Source organism: Crinia signifera, chromosome 2, assembly GCF_055691185.1.
Source record: "Crinia signifera chromosome 2, ASM5569118v1, whole genome shotgun sequence".
In the NCBI taxonomy this organism is placed as follows: Eukaryota; Metazoa; Chordata; class Amphibia; order Anura; family Myobatrachidae; genus Crinia; species Crinia signifera.
The window spans coordinates 241920101-241934309 of record NC_139218.1 but is presented as its reverse complement, the minus strand read 5'-3'; the positions used below and the strand labels follow the sequence as shown (position 1 = coordinate 241934309).

Sequence of the window (14209 nt, the reverse complement as noted above, 5' to 3'; positions counted from 1 at the left end):
AGTACACAAACTTTGTTTCATGTTTTAAAAGTTTGTTTCATGCACAAATAATTATTTTTGTGTGTATTTCAGGTGTGCAACATAAATGCAAGATGCCTCAAGATACCTCATAATTGGTTATCCAAAATTCTTGTCCCGAGCATTTTGGATAAGGGATTACTCAACCTGTATTATTATGTAGGTTTCATACCACTATGTTGCATTTGACCATAGACAGATGAGGAGACCCACCCCTCCCTAATTTGCCTATGGATAAACACCATCAGAGGGAAGATTAATACTAGAAACAATAGCTTGCAGTGGCAATGACTGACAAATCACGAGAAGGGTGTGTGTTTACAAAAAAAGCGCAAGACAACAAGGTACAGTAGCTACTGAGAATAACCAAGTGTCTTGTCAATTCAACACATAATTGTGAAAATCTAAAACATATAGGGTTTGTGAAGCCACACAGCGCTACCCTTGCAGGTTTACAAAAACATAAATAAAATCATACATAACTTTCAATGAGGTGACTGTCCGATGGGTTTCAAAGGATAGATAGTACACCTAAAATGATATAAATGACAACCCCTTTCCCAAATGTTGAGATTGATGGGGTGCATCAATAAAAATAAATCTTTGTGCAGTATTTTGGTAATGATAGAAATTTTATATTTACAAAAAACTAACAATGGTAAATAAAAACAAGCATATAATCACATGTCCGTGGCAAGGACTGCTACCACAGCATCCAAACGATCCCAGACTCTGTTGGAAAGTGGAGACCGGTATTAGAAGTCCTCTAGGTCCAGGAAAGGTGTGGGAGTGGACGTCTAGCCAGGCAATGACAAATTGTCCTGAGGAAAGACATCTAGTCCGAATTGCATTAAGTTTGGTGTATACAATTTTTTATTGCCTGGCTGGACGTCCCACACCTGTTCTGGACCTAGAGGACTTCTAACACCGGAACTTGGAGTCTCCACTTTCCAACAGAGTCTGGGATCGTTTGGATGCTGTGGTAGCAGTCTTTGCCATGAATGTGATTATATGCTTGTTTTTATTTACCATTGTGAGTTTTTTTGTAAATATTACATTTTGATCATTACAAAAATACTGTACAATGATTTTTTTCTGTTGATACACTCTATATCATCAATCCCAACATTTGGGAAATGGGTTGTCACCAGTGTGTACGACATACCCACTGGTGTATAGCTGCATGACATTCTGCCCAGTAACTAATGCTCACACAGCCTCGTTCTGATCGGAGCTTTGTCAGCAGCTGCGGGATCTCTGTTAAATATCTGCCAAAAATACTTTTCTTCCATCTCTCCAGAAAGAGAGTTGCTAGGAAGTAAGTTCAGAAATGTTTACTTCCACCGACATCATTATCTGGTCATCCATTGTGCACATTCGCCTCGCTCAGCGTTTATTAGCTGTGTCTGAAGTTTGCTGCATCCCAATACTGCTGAGTGTCAACACACTCATTCTTTAACCTACATATTTGCTTGAGACGAGTTTGAGAAATACAGTACATTCTTGTAGTGATTGATTATGCTTAGATTTAATTGATATACCTGGTCTTTACCAACATCGCAAAGGGTAGAGAGGTATAAATTACATTTATAGCTGTATTCTTACTTAGACGTCATCATTTTGAATAAACTATTATATGAAAGATGACCAGAAGAACATAAAAGGCATTTGACATATTGTTAGTGATAATTTGGTTAAGTGATAATAGATGACAAACAAATCACAAATACTATTATTGCCATGTGGGCACTGTGCCACTGGAATACATCGCTGACAGTCAACAAATAAGCGAAACTATGCGTAGTGTTTCATGATGATCTCAACTGTTCTATTTTTATGCATCCCACATCATCTAGCAGTTGTCACACATCTTTCTCTTTACAACATTCTATTTCTTTCATTCTTTGCCTTACATTACATGAAACTCAACCGGTTTCATACCACTATTGCCAAAGTATTATGAAACATACACCTACAGCAGCAAGAGCCTTAAGAGCAGCTGTATTTTTACACCTTCAGATAACTGGATGGTGATTGGCTTGTAGGAGCCCTCCCACAGACCAATTACATTGTTTTCTGTCTCTGTCTGAGCTCTTCAGTTAGGACTTTGTTGCATTAGTAAATAGAATAAAAAATACCCAAACTCTAAAAGTGAATCCAGCACTTTGTATGCTACTAAATTATGCATACTGATAGGAAAGACTTACTATTCTTTGCATTGCACTGTGGAATATGTGTGCACTATAAATAACTAACTGGAAATAATAATAATAATATTATTATATGTGACATACTTAAATGGCAATAAAATGTTTTCTTTAGCTGTACTGGGAGCAGGGGCATTTGTGTGAGGAATACCAAGTTCCATAAATCCTTGCTATAATGATAGTGTGTGCATACACATTTTGCCGAGAGCCATACTGAGGATGGGTTACATTCATCCTTCCCATCTTCATGAGATTCCTGCTGTAGTCTGTTCTACAGTCCAGCTAACTGGATTACATTGTTGTCTGCACAATTCTGTATTAGCTATATATATTTTTTTCTACGGTACTTATGTAGTATCTGGGCTGCCGATTTTTTGATTGTATGCCTTAAGTTAAGGCATACAATCAGATGCGATGCGATGCGATATCGCATCGCATCGCATCGCATCCGATATCGGATGCGATGACCCGATTTTTCCATAGGAATCAATGTTAAAATGATTCCTATGGAAAAATGGGTCCTTTTCATACCCCTACTATCCAAGTGGGCATGGAGTTGGATATAAACCTGTGGCGAGCGTAGCGAGCCACCGAGCCCGAAGCGTGGCGAGCGAAGCGAGCCCCGCGAGGGGACGGTATTCGTCCCCTCGCGGGGCTCGCTTCGCTCGCCACGCTTCGGGCTCGGTGGCTCGCTACGCTCGCCACAGGTTTATATCCAACTCCATGCCCACTTGGATAGTAGGGGTATGAAAAGGACCCATTTTTCCCATTGAATTCCATGTTAAAATGGACTCAGTCCATTTTAACATTGATTCCTATGGAAAAATCGGGTCATCGCATCGCATCGAATCGCATGGTCGCATGCGATGCGATGCGATCTCCCGATCCGACCCGATTTAGAAATCGGCAGCCCAGATACTACATAAGTACCTTTTCTACTAATGTACATGGAAAAATCATTAACATATAAATAAATATATATATATATACACACACACATATACATATACATATACATACATACATACATACATACATACAGGTTGAGTATCCCTTATCCGAAATGCTTGAGACCATGAGCATTTTGGATAAGGGAATTTTTTCGGATTACGGAATATTTTTTTTTGGTACTTGTTTTTTAGCACGGCGCTCACGATTTTAATCTTATTACATAGTTTTGATCGCATCGCATGTGACCAGATCACAAGCGATGCGATGCGATGCATGCGATCAAAACGATTATTTAATAGTACATGCACCCTGATGGGTGATTACTATGTTATATGCACCCCCATTCTTAACGCCACCCCGAAGCGTGGCGAGCGCAGCGAGCCCGCGAGGTGCGTCGGTATGCGTCCTCCGACCTTTTCATACCCCCGCTATCCACGTCGGCGTGGAGTTGACTTTATATAGTGTGCCAAGCGCAGCGAGCCCTGCGAGGGGACGTACGGACACATGTATTGCGTGTCCGCTCGCCACACTTCAGGCTCGGTGGCTCGCTGCACTCCCCACACTATGTAAAATCAACTACACGACGACGTGGATAGTGGGGGTATGAACAGGTCGGAGGACGCGTACCACCGCCCCTCACGGGCTTGCTGTGCTCGCCACGCTTCGGGTTGGCATTAATAGTGGCGGTGGCAGTGGTGTAACTATAAATTTTGCTCCCCCCAGCCAAAAAAGTTTCTGGCGCCCCCCCCCCCCCCATACCCTTTACACTGTACACTGCAATGCCCCTTACACTATATGCTGCACACTGCAATGCCCCTTACACTATATGCTGCACACTGAAATGCCCCTTACACTATATGCTTCACACTGAAATGCCCCTTACACATTACGCCACACAGGTAATGCCACTTAGGTTAGGCTGTGGGGGTCATTAGGGTTATGCATTGGGGGAGGGTGAATCATTAGGGTTAATTTACCAGGGGAGGGTTAGGGGTGCAATGGAGTTGCTAGGGTTATGCTGCTGCACTAGGGGCAGTGTAGGGTATCACTCTAAATATTGATGGGTGCTATAGAGATATGGGTGAGAAGTGAGAAGATGCAACAGACCTGTTTGCAGCAAGTACTTCACTCCCTCATCCACTCACTTCAGCATCACACTCCCACTTCCATTCCCTGCTTCCAGCGTCTCACTCCCTCTGTCACTAGCCCCAGCATCTCACTCCTTCTGTCACTTACCCCTGCACTTCAGGCAGATGGTGCATTTTCGGGCGGCTGTCTGATCCTGGAAGTCACAGCATGTAGGCGGCAGCTGCCTCTTCTGATACACATGGTTGAGAGGCGGGGGGCAGCAGGAAGGCGGCAATGGCTTTCTTAAGGTGCTCCACAAAGCTCGGGGGCATGTTTGTTAAGAAGGCGAAAGTCTCTAATCACCACGCGCTGGCACTGTGTATGGACGGCAACGGAGGAGGTGCTTCCTCCCCCGCTCGCCGCCCCCGCATCCCGCGGCTGCAAGTTCAGTGCCTGTCTGTCTCCCCCTGTGGCAGTGCAGTGCCTCTCCATTCAGAGCGCTCCCCGCAGACACCACAGACACCGCCGGTGCTCCCCGCAGCCACCGCATTGTCTGGGCATGATAGTTGCGCCACTGGCTGGGCATCTCCTCACCTGTCTGGCTCCCGGTGCCCACGCAGCCCCCGCTCCCCCAAGCAGCCGCGGGGGCTGCCTTACAGTATCTCCGCCACTGGGCGGTGGCGTTAACAACAGGGGGTGCATATAACATACTAATCACCCATCAGGGTGCATAGACAATTAAATCATCGTTTTGATCGCATCGCATGCCATTTTAATGTCGGGTGCCATGACTGTTTGGTGGAGGGTGAGCGTGTCAGATAAGCTGTGACGTCTGCTCCAATATCATGCTAAGTAGATGCCTCCTCTGCCTGTTTTAATTTACTTTTTATCCGATTTTGCACTTTATATGCCTAAATAAATAAGCGTTTTTTTGCACTGATGATGCTGGATTTCTAATGCAGTTATTATATATATTACACACATACATATATATATATATATACACAATTCCTAGTGAAGTACCTCTCTGTATATATATATATATATATATATATATATATATATATATATATATATATATATATTTGAAAGGAGGGCACTCACCAATTCGCAGATAAAATTTTTCTTATTTATTCAATTCATTAAAATATTGAACCTCACACAGTCGTCAACGTTTCGGTCCGCATTTCAGACCTTCTTCAAGACTGACAGCAAAGCAGCAAGAGATCATACTCCAACAGAGACCTAATTCATACTGAGCCCATGATGAACATATATACCTGCACCAACAGGAAGTGCCTTACCATAACCAATGGGATTGCACTTAATCCAATTTTAATTATTAACGAAATCACAACTCATAATCAGCTATATTATGTTGATTCATACCCAGTAAGGTGTATATATAGCCCCTAGAATAAAGTATAAATATCGCCACCACCTGTATATATCACCTATAGCTTTAGATTTGAATAGCGCGGCGTGCGTTCCATCTCTGTGGAACGCACCGCCATCTTGTTTCCGCTAATAGCGTTTTACATAACATTGTAGCTATGTCCACATACATCATCTTACTGGCTCCCCAAAGCGCCCTAGCACGGTGTAAGGCGCTGTGTAAGGCGCTCTACCTGATTAGATGATCAAGGGAAACAGGCAGACCCGATGGTTCCCAGAAGCTTCTATGTGGATACATACGAACGCGTCACCCGGATGCGACGCCCATTTCCGGGACTCCTATGTTTGTATACCTCGTTGCCCTAGTAACGCGTCCCCTAATTGTGACGTCTATATCCAAGAAACGTACTATAGTCACGTGACCCAATTATGTCATCTAATCTCAGGAACTGGACGTTAGCACTTATTGTTACCATAGCAACGCATCACCTATTCATATAAATCAAACCCTCATCATTAGACAGCATCTTCCTACTGCCTTATATATATATATTGTCTAGGCATAGTAGGCTCATGGTTATATATATATAGAATTCTAGCACCTAACACCATACCAGAAGCTTTAAAGGGCCAGTGTCAGAACCGATGCATGTATCAAAGAAGAAAGGGAAAATTAAAAATAAGAAAGAAACAAATAAAAGAGAATTTTTTTTTTTTTTTTTTTTTTTGAAAGAAAGAAGCTTTTTTCCTTCCTCAAAAACAGGAACAACCGCTCAGCAGGTTCATGGTTCATCATGGTCTCAGCTCTATGGACATAAATCGCAAGTTCAATAACCACACACAATACACACATATATTCGTACACACAAAGAGTCAACCCATGGGTTAATTCACCCATAAATTGATGTCAATATTTTTAGAGGGCAAATAATCTTTGTCCTCCCTGCTCCACTGTATCCACTCAAAAAAGAAATTATTCGTATACTTAAAAAAGCAGAATATCCACGTCCTACATAAATTTGTAGACAATTCACTTAGTAGTATAATGTCCAGAGATGCAGTCCCATATATATATATATATATATAGGATTATATATATATATATTCCAAAGATAGACCGCACTCACACTAGGGGTAATGAGCCAATTGTGGGGTGCATGCGAAGGGGTCCAGAAATAAATCCGTCCTCCAATGTATAGCTAGGTTCTCATATAGAGACGCAGGCACTCTCCACCTTATCAAAGAAAATGCTTCTTGATAAAAATAAATAAATTGTTTTATTTGCAGCAAAGTTTTCAGGTAAATTCCAATTTCACCAAAACCCCGACGTTTCGGTCCTAAAGAAGATGGACCTTTATCAAGGAGCGTTTTAGGTGAATAAAGGTTGTTCAGAGTAAGCTTCAGGAGCAACACGTGTACACCAGCTAGGTCAAAATGGTCATTTTTATTTACAGCTACGAGGGTGTGCAATGGGATCAGCAGTTGCACCCTCGTATGCTAATGTCTTTATGTTTCAGGAGGAGGAGCGTGTGTTTCTTAACTGCCCCGTGTGCGTGAGCATCTGCTCCTGTACACCCGTTACATTGACGATATTTTCGTGCTTTGGACGGGTGTCCAGGAGCAGTTCGAGGCACTCATGACCCGGGTTAATGCAGAGAATTCTGGCATCAAATATACATTTATTTGTAGCCAGACAGAGGCTCAGTTCCTTGATGTTGCAGTGTCCATCAGTGAAGGTCATATTTCTACTGATGTCTATTATAAAAATGTCGACAGGAACACATTTTTGATGTCTTCTAGCCATCATCCCCCCGCCCTGAAAAGGGGCCTTCCCATGTCCCAGATGATGAGGGTGGCCAGACTGATAAGTGACCCTTCTAAAGTGTCTGATCGTCTGGATCACCTCATCGCAAAATTTGTTGCTCGAGGTTATGATGCTGAAGTGCTTGGTGTGCAGAAGGTCAAGGTTATGTAAATGGAAAGAGCAGAGCTCCTTAGGTCAAAAGTTAAGAGCTCTGAGGCCATTTTACCTAGGACTTCCACTTACTCTGTAGCCAGCCCTATTTTGCATCATGCATCCAAGTCCCTCTGGCCTTTTGTCAGGGGTGACCCTGATTTACCTGCCTTTCACTCCGTTCGCCCTCTAGTGGCCTTTAAACTAGGCCCAAATTTCAAAGATCGTCTGATGAAAACAGACATAACAGGGTTTGATAGCCCACGGGTGGCCACTGTATATGTTAAACCACCCGGCTGCTACAGTTGCCACAGTTGCGTTACTTGCAAATACATGGTCACGTGTAAAAGTTTTCTGCACCCCAATAATGGAAAATAATATTTTATTCGTCATGTTCTGACATGTAGGACAGCCTTTGTAATATAGGTCATTACCTGTCCGTGCGGGCATTACTATGTGGGTCAAACCACTAGAACTTTCCGCGAGAGAATGGGGCTCCACAGGTCTGCTATCGATCTGTCACTGTCTGGACGTGACATCGATCAGCCTGTGGCGCGTCATTTTAAAAGTCTGAATCATCCGCTATCTGCTTTAAAATATTTCATCATTGACCATGTGCCTGAAACTCTCCGTGGTGGAGATAGGGCAAAAAAATGGCTGATAATGGAATACAGATGGATATATCATCTGGGGACCATTTCTCCACACGGTTTGAATGATAAAATTAATTGGAACTCCTTATTGTAATTTTCATATTGCGCTTGTGTATTTGCCATGTGTATTGTGTATTATGTTATTTGTTTCACTGTATTGTATTGAATGTCATGTTGGTCACTAAACAGTTTTTATCTTTTTCTTATCTCCCTGTCCAGTTGCGTCTAGAGCCGTGCTGCAGCCAATGGACCGTGAGGAGGTCCGGAACATGGCCGCCGTGGAACGCAAGCTCTGCCCGTTGCTTGGCAACGGTGAGCAGAGTGTACCCGGAAGTGCGTGTCCCGATGACGACTTTCGGTCAGTACGCGCGGCCGGCGTCTGGAGCGTAGAACAGGTGAGTATGTTGGATAGGTATTTAAATGTCATGTTTGTCTAATGTACGATGCTGTAGGATTGTGCCCTGAAGAAGGGGGTGATACCCCAAAAGCTTGGCAATGCGATAAACACATCCTTTATTCTGCATAAAACTGCCTCCTGAGTGCCATTCTGTTTGGAGTTTGTATGTATATATATATATACACACATACATACATACATACATACACACACACACACTGTACATACATACATACACACACACACACACACACACACACATATATACTGTACATACATACATACATACATACATACATACATACACACACACACACACACACACACACACACACAAAGCCTGCCCAAAGCACATGCTTCGGTAGCTAGTCTGCTACCTTGTGATTGCCTCTGTTTGTGCATGTGTGAGAGAAATATGTAGTTTCACTCACTGCTAACAGAGATATACAAACGGACACTAGACATACATACATACATACACTATATATATATATATATATATATATATATATATATATATATATATATATATATATATATATATATTCTGAATGCGGAAATCTGGGAATCGATGGGAACCTCACACATTATAACAATTTTGAAATACTATGTCTAGCCCTCAAGTGTTTCCTATGGTCACTTAGTTTTCAATATCATACACTCAGTATATTAAATATTTTAGCGCTATGTGTTATTTACTGTATCAATAGTACCTTGACAAAGGGGTTGACACCCCGAAACGTTGATCGTTCTTTGCACCGAATACAACACGTTTTTATACTGACTCCTGAGTGACATCCTTATTCCGTCCTATCTATCTATCTATATATATCTATATATATATATAGATACAGAAGTACCAACACACTCGCCATTCCTAGGAATGGGGTGCAAACTGCACCCACATCCCAGGGTGGGGTGCGGTGGCCTGTGACCACACACTCTAGTAAATACAAACACAGGGGGCCCAGCACTCACTACAACAAACTAACTCACCTTAACATTCAAATGTTTGTTGTAGTGAGTGCTGGGCCCCCTGTGTTTGTATCTATATATATATATATAATTCCGATTGTGTGGTTTCATGGATATTTTGAACCATTTAACCTCAATTTCATTGTGCTATGACTATTAAGAATAGCAAGGGAGCACAGAGTACTATCTTCGCCAATGCGCTTAAGTGTCCTGGATTTCAATAGCAAGGCACAGCGAAATAGCATGTGATAACCTGTAAATCCCAATTACCTGTAATTGAAAGGATTTTACAGAAACTTTTCTTTTGAAAGATGATTAATGATGATGTAATCCCTCACCAGAAAGAGATTAGTACAAATAACTACAGTGCAGCAGATCCCTTCTTTAATCATGTTGTATTTAGAGACTTACATAGCATGAACTGAACTAGTGCACTGATGTGAATGATTAAATATTCCCTGGAAGGCACTGGGTAATATGGGAGCACCATATGAAGGATAACGGATTTTCTCCGATTTTTGTCAGGCTATCCAATTTGATCACCTGACAAAAATAACTGGATAGACCCAGGCAAGGCAATTATATTATGGGTAATTGGATAACCTGTATGTTTTGATGTCTGTTTATTATCATTGTGCATCTTTTTTAAAATATCAATAAAGTCCATAGGAAACATATGAATGAGGTAATAAAGTAGCATTTAATACAGATCCTGTGTGGTCCTTACCAAGATGTACACTTTAAGTTAATATATGGATAGTTTTTTAGAGAACAAAATAGCAAACCACAATGCAAGTCTGAATGAGCCCGAGTATCAGCATTAGTGTATTGCACAGTAGGTCACAGGACACAGGTAGTACTTAATATTACTCTTCCTGTGGGGAGGGGAGAGATGGACCAGTCCAGTGGTTCTCAAACTCAGTCCTCAGTGCAGGTTTTGCAGGTCTCCTCACAGAATCAAGTGAAATAATTAGCTCCACCTGTGGATCTTTTAAAATGTATTAGTCAGTAAGTAGTAATGCGCTCGAAGGGTGACCTGGAAACCGTAAAACTGTGTGGGGTCCTGAGGACCGAGTTTGAGAACCCCTGGACGAGTCTAATCCTTGCGCAATGTTGACAGCAAATGAACGTGCACAGTAATCACACAAGTTTCATGTTGTGGCCCAATATATTTATATCACCTTGAAATGGTGGAGATTGTGGGTTTAGGGAAACATTTCTGCAGATATAATTTATATGCCAATACTTTGACCTATGAATCACCATAGTAAAAAATGTGCAGTAGAATGGGTCACACTGAAAACTACAGTGCCTTTCATCATGGCACTGAGGGGGTTATTCTAGTTCACTCTTTCTGACAAAATCCTTCTTAGATGGACACAACCATGTGCACTGCAGGTGGGGCAGATGTTACTTGTTCAGAGAGAATTAGATTTGTGTGAGTTATTTTGTTTCTGTGCAGGGTAAATACAGACTGCTTTATTTTTACACTGCAATATAGATCTCACTTTGAAGTAAAACCCAATCCAAATCAAATTTTCTCTGCACAAGTTACATCTGCCAGACCTGCAGTGCACATGGTTTTGTCCATCTAAGAAGGATTTTGTCAGAAAGAGTGAACTAGAATAACCCCCTGAGTTAGTACACCACCTTTTCACCGAGTTAGTTTGGGCTAGTTAAGTGAAGTATGGCATAAATATGATTGTTAACTACATGCATCGTTATTCTGCAGATGCATAGGAACAGCAGCTTAGATACAAAGCATTGGGTCATACATGTTCAATCTGCTTCTGGAAGAAAAAGCAGCGCAAGAACCATTAGTCTTGAGCTTCATGGATTGGGTTTCTTACAACCAAGAAGGATACATACAAGAATGCCATACATTGGATTAAGTGTTGTAAAACAAAACCACCCCTTCCCGCAGTCTAACAGAAAATTGTTTACAGTGTTTGGTGTAGAACAGATTGAAAGTTCTGCACAGAGCACCATCGTCAATCCCATTGAAAACCTTGGTGATGATTTGGAAAGCCGACTGGGCCAGGCCTTACCACCCATTGTCACTAATGCTTATGTTTAAACAGCCATGTTGCAAAAATTTATGGAAAACATTCCTAAATTATTGACTAAGGATTTGAGTGTTCAAAACGCACAAAGATGTAATGTCTATCATGTGTGTCAGTGTGTATGTATAATTACACAAAAAAGCCGAAAACTGCATAAAACGTGATTCAAATAATGACACTGCCAGGTATTAAGAATGCATGGGGAAAAGGTATATTTTGTTCTTGGAATAAACCATTAAGCTAAGAATAACATTAACCACTTACAGTAGTGGTTTAGTATGTTTTTCCGTTCATTTTTAAAAAAAATACCAATACGTTTAAAAAATAATTCAATAAAATAAGCCATTTTCATACAGAAAGTGTACAAGACTTATAGGTAATATTATGTTTCAAGCAGATTATAAACTTGCATAGCGCTTTTTTTCTGAAACGTGCAACAAATTGTGTGTTAGGCTTAATAGTTTTCAACTAGTTAAATAGTAAAGTACTCTATAAGTGACAGTTCTCTTAAAATATTCACTGCTATCTAGAACACTCATATCTAGGGTTTGCTAAAATTAGACAACATAAAAAAACAAATTGACACAAGGAACAGTGATTAATGCTACATTTAGTGTAAGCTTCCAAAGGGAGAATATCATTTCTTAATGGCTCCTATAAAGCAATGTAAAATGTAATGTAAAACAGGATCTTATCTTGACAGGTTTTTTTAGAAACAGGTGCTAGCCTATTGGAATAGCTTCCCACTACTGCTGTATAACAGACAGGCAGTTGGTGAGAGGAATTCTCTCCCGTTTGGACTGGAAGTGTGGCACTTGGCTGTGACATCATAACCAAGAGCCACATTCCCAAAGTATCCCTGACTTGGAGGCTTTGCAACAGGGCCAATGACAAGCATTGCAACATTGGAAATAGTTCCACTGGGATAGAGACGGCTCAGGATTCTCAGGAGCCCAGTTCATGTGTCCCCTTGCCTATGCTACTGGAATATTAAGACGGGGACATATATATATATATATATATATACACACACACATTTTATGAGCAGACCACTGTTTGTTTTTTTCTTGGTTTCTTTCTCCTGGTATTTATTAAAGGGTTGAGTATATCTTATAAAACAGCAGCTGTGGAAGAATTATTTAGGTTAAGTGACTAGTGCCTACACAATTGGTGGTTGATATTGGGATCTTTTCCCATAAATACATATTTTATAACACAGATAACAAATCAACATACCTAGAAATCCTTCTTCATCCACAATTATGGTATAATCTTCTGGAGTTTCAGTAAGACTGAAAAACTTGCAGCTATATGGGAAAGAAACAAAAACAATGGTTAACATTAAATAGGTTGTTTAAACGAAACACAAATTTTAATATTGTAATATTAATATGTTCATAATTTCCTAAAAATGTATGTTGAATATAAATCAAATGTCTATATAAAAGAGTGATTAATATCTTTATTTACCACCATATATATACTAAACCTATTGGGGAATTCAATTAGCCACAGTAAATTACTATGGTTAACTGACCTCCTGGGGGATATTCAATAGTCCCCGAAAAGCTTTTTTTCACCTGGTAGATGAGTGATAATTTATTGCAGCCGTGATGGCGAAAACACATATAACCAGGAACCTATCCCAGATCCTGTGTGTTATTGCCCAAACACAGGAGTTTTAAATGTTATTGTTGCTATTTTTGTTTCTTGGAGGGGGAAGGGGGGCTGCAATTGAAGTGTCCGATTAAAAGATCATGCTAAAGCCTGTTTTTTTTTTCCACCCGAAAATTTGCCAGGCCCAATTGAAATCCACTCCATGTGTATCCATGAACCAAGCTGATATATACAACTTAAATCTTTAGGCTTCTCTTGCTAAAGTTTTAATATGGAATTTAAATGTTAGATTCAGGCAAAATGCAACTTATGGGTGCGTATTTTACTTTTATTTATGTTATATTATACCAACTGATCTCCGATATATAGATTCTGACTGACTATCTTGCCAAAAATGTATTGTTTTCTTAATCTTTTCTTTTTATATACAAATCAGTAGTGGCTTAAATTTATAAATACTACAACCTATATTCCCAGCATAATGAAAATACAATATTAACATTTTATTTAAAGAGGGTCTGTTGATTCCACAACAGATGCATTTACAATGGGTAAGCTCTGTGTATACTCTTATACGGCCAGCCACACGAGCATTGTCTTCAATCATCCTGGTGCTTGGGTGTTGGCCCAGGCAGAGTTACAGATATGTAGAGGGGTCAAGGAATACATGGAAAAGGGGGGTCAGGGGAGCATATGGAGAGGGATTCAGATGAAAACTATATACAGGGGGGTTCTGAGGCATGCTTGGGAGGAGGACACATAAGGGGAGGGGAGATCATAGGCAGTCATGTAGAGGTAGGAGGCAAATAAACTCATGGGAAGGGAGGTCAGAGGCACAATTGGGGATGCAGAGTTACATAAGGGGAGGGGAGAGGATAGATGCATATGGGGAGGCAGGTGGCAAAGGCATT

The 14209-nt window shown here is 40.8% G+C and overlaps 1 protein-coding gene across 1 annotated transcript in view; it reads right to left on the bottom strand.

Annotated features, from left to right (window-relative positions):
• CASTOR2 (cytosolic arginine sensor for mTORC1 subunit 2) overlaps window positions 1–14209 on the bottom strand; it is a 175025-nt gene that overhangs the window by 63927 nt on the left and 96889 nt on the right. The window contains exon 2 of the mRNA XM_083174100.1: window positions 12918–12988. Coding sequence (XP_083030226.1) covers window positions 12918–12988 — 71 coding nt within the window. The remainder of the gene's footprint in view (window positions 1–12917; window positions 12989–14209) is intronic.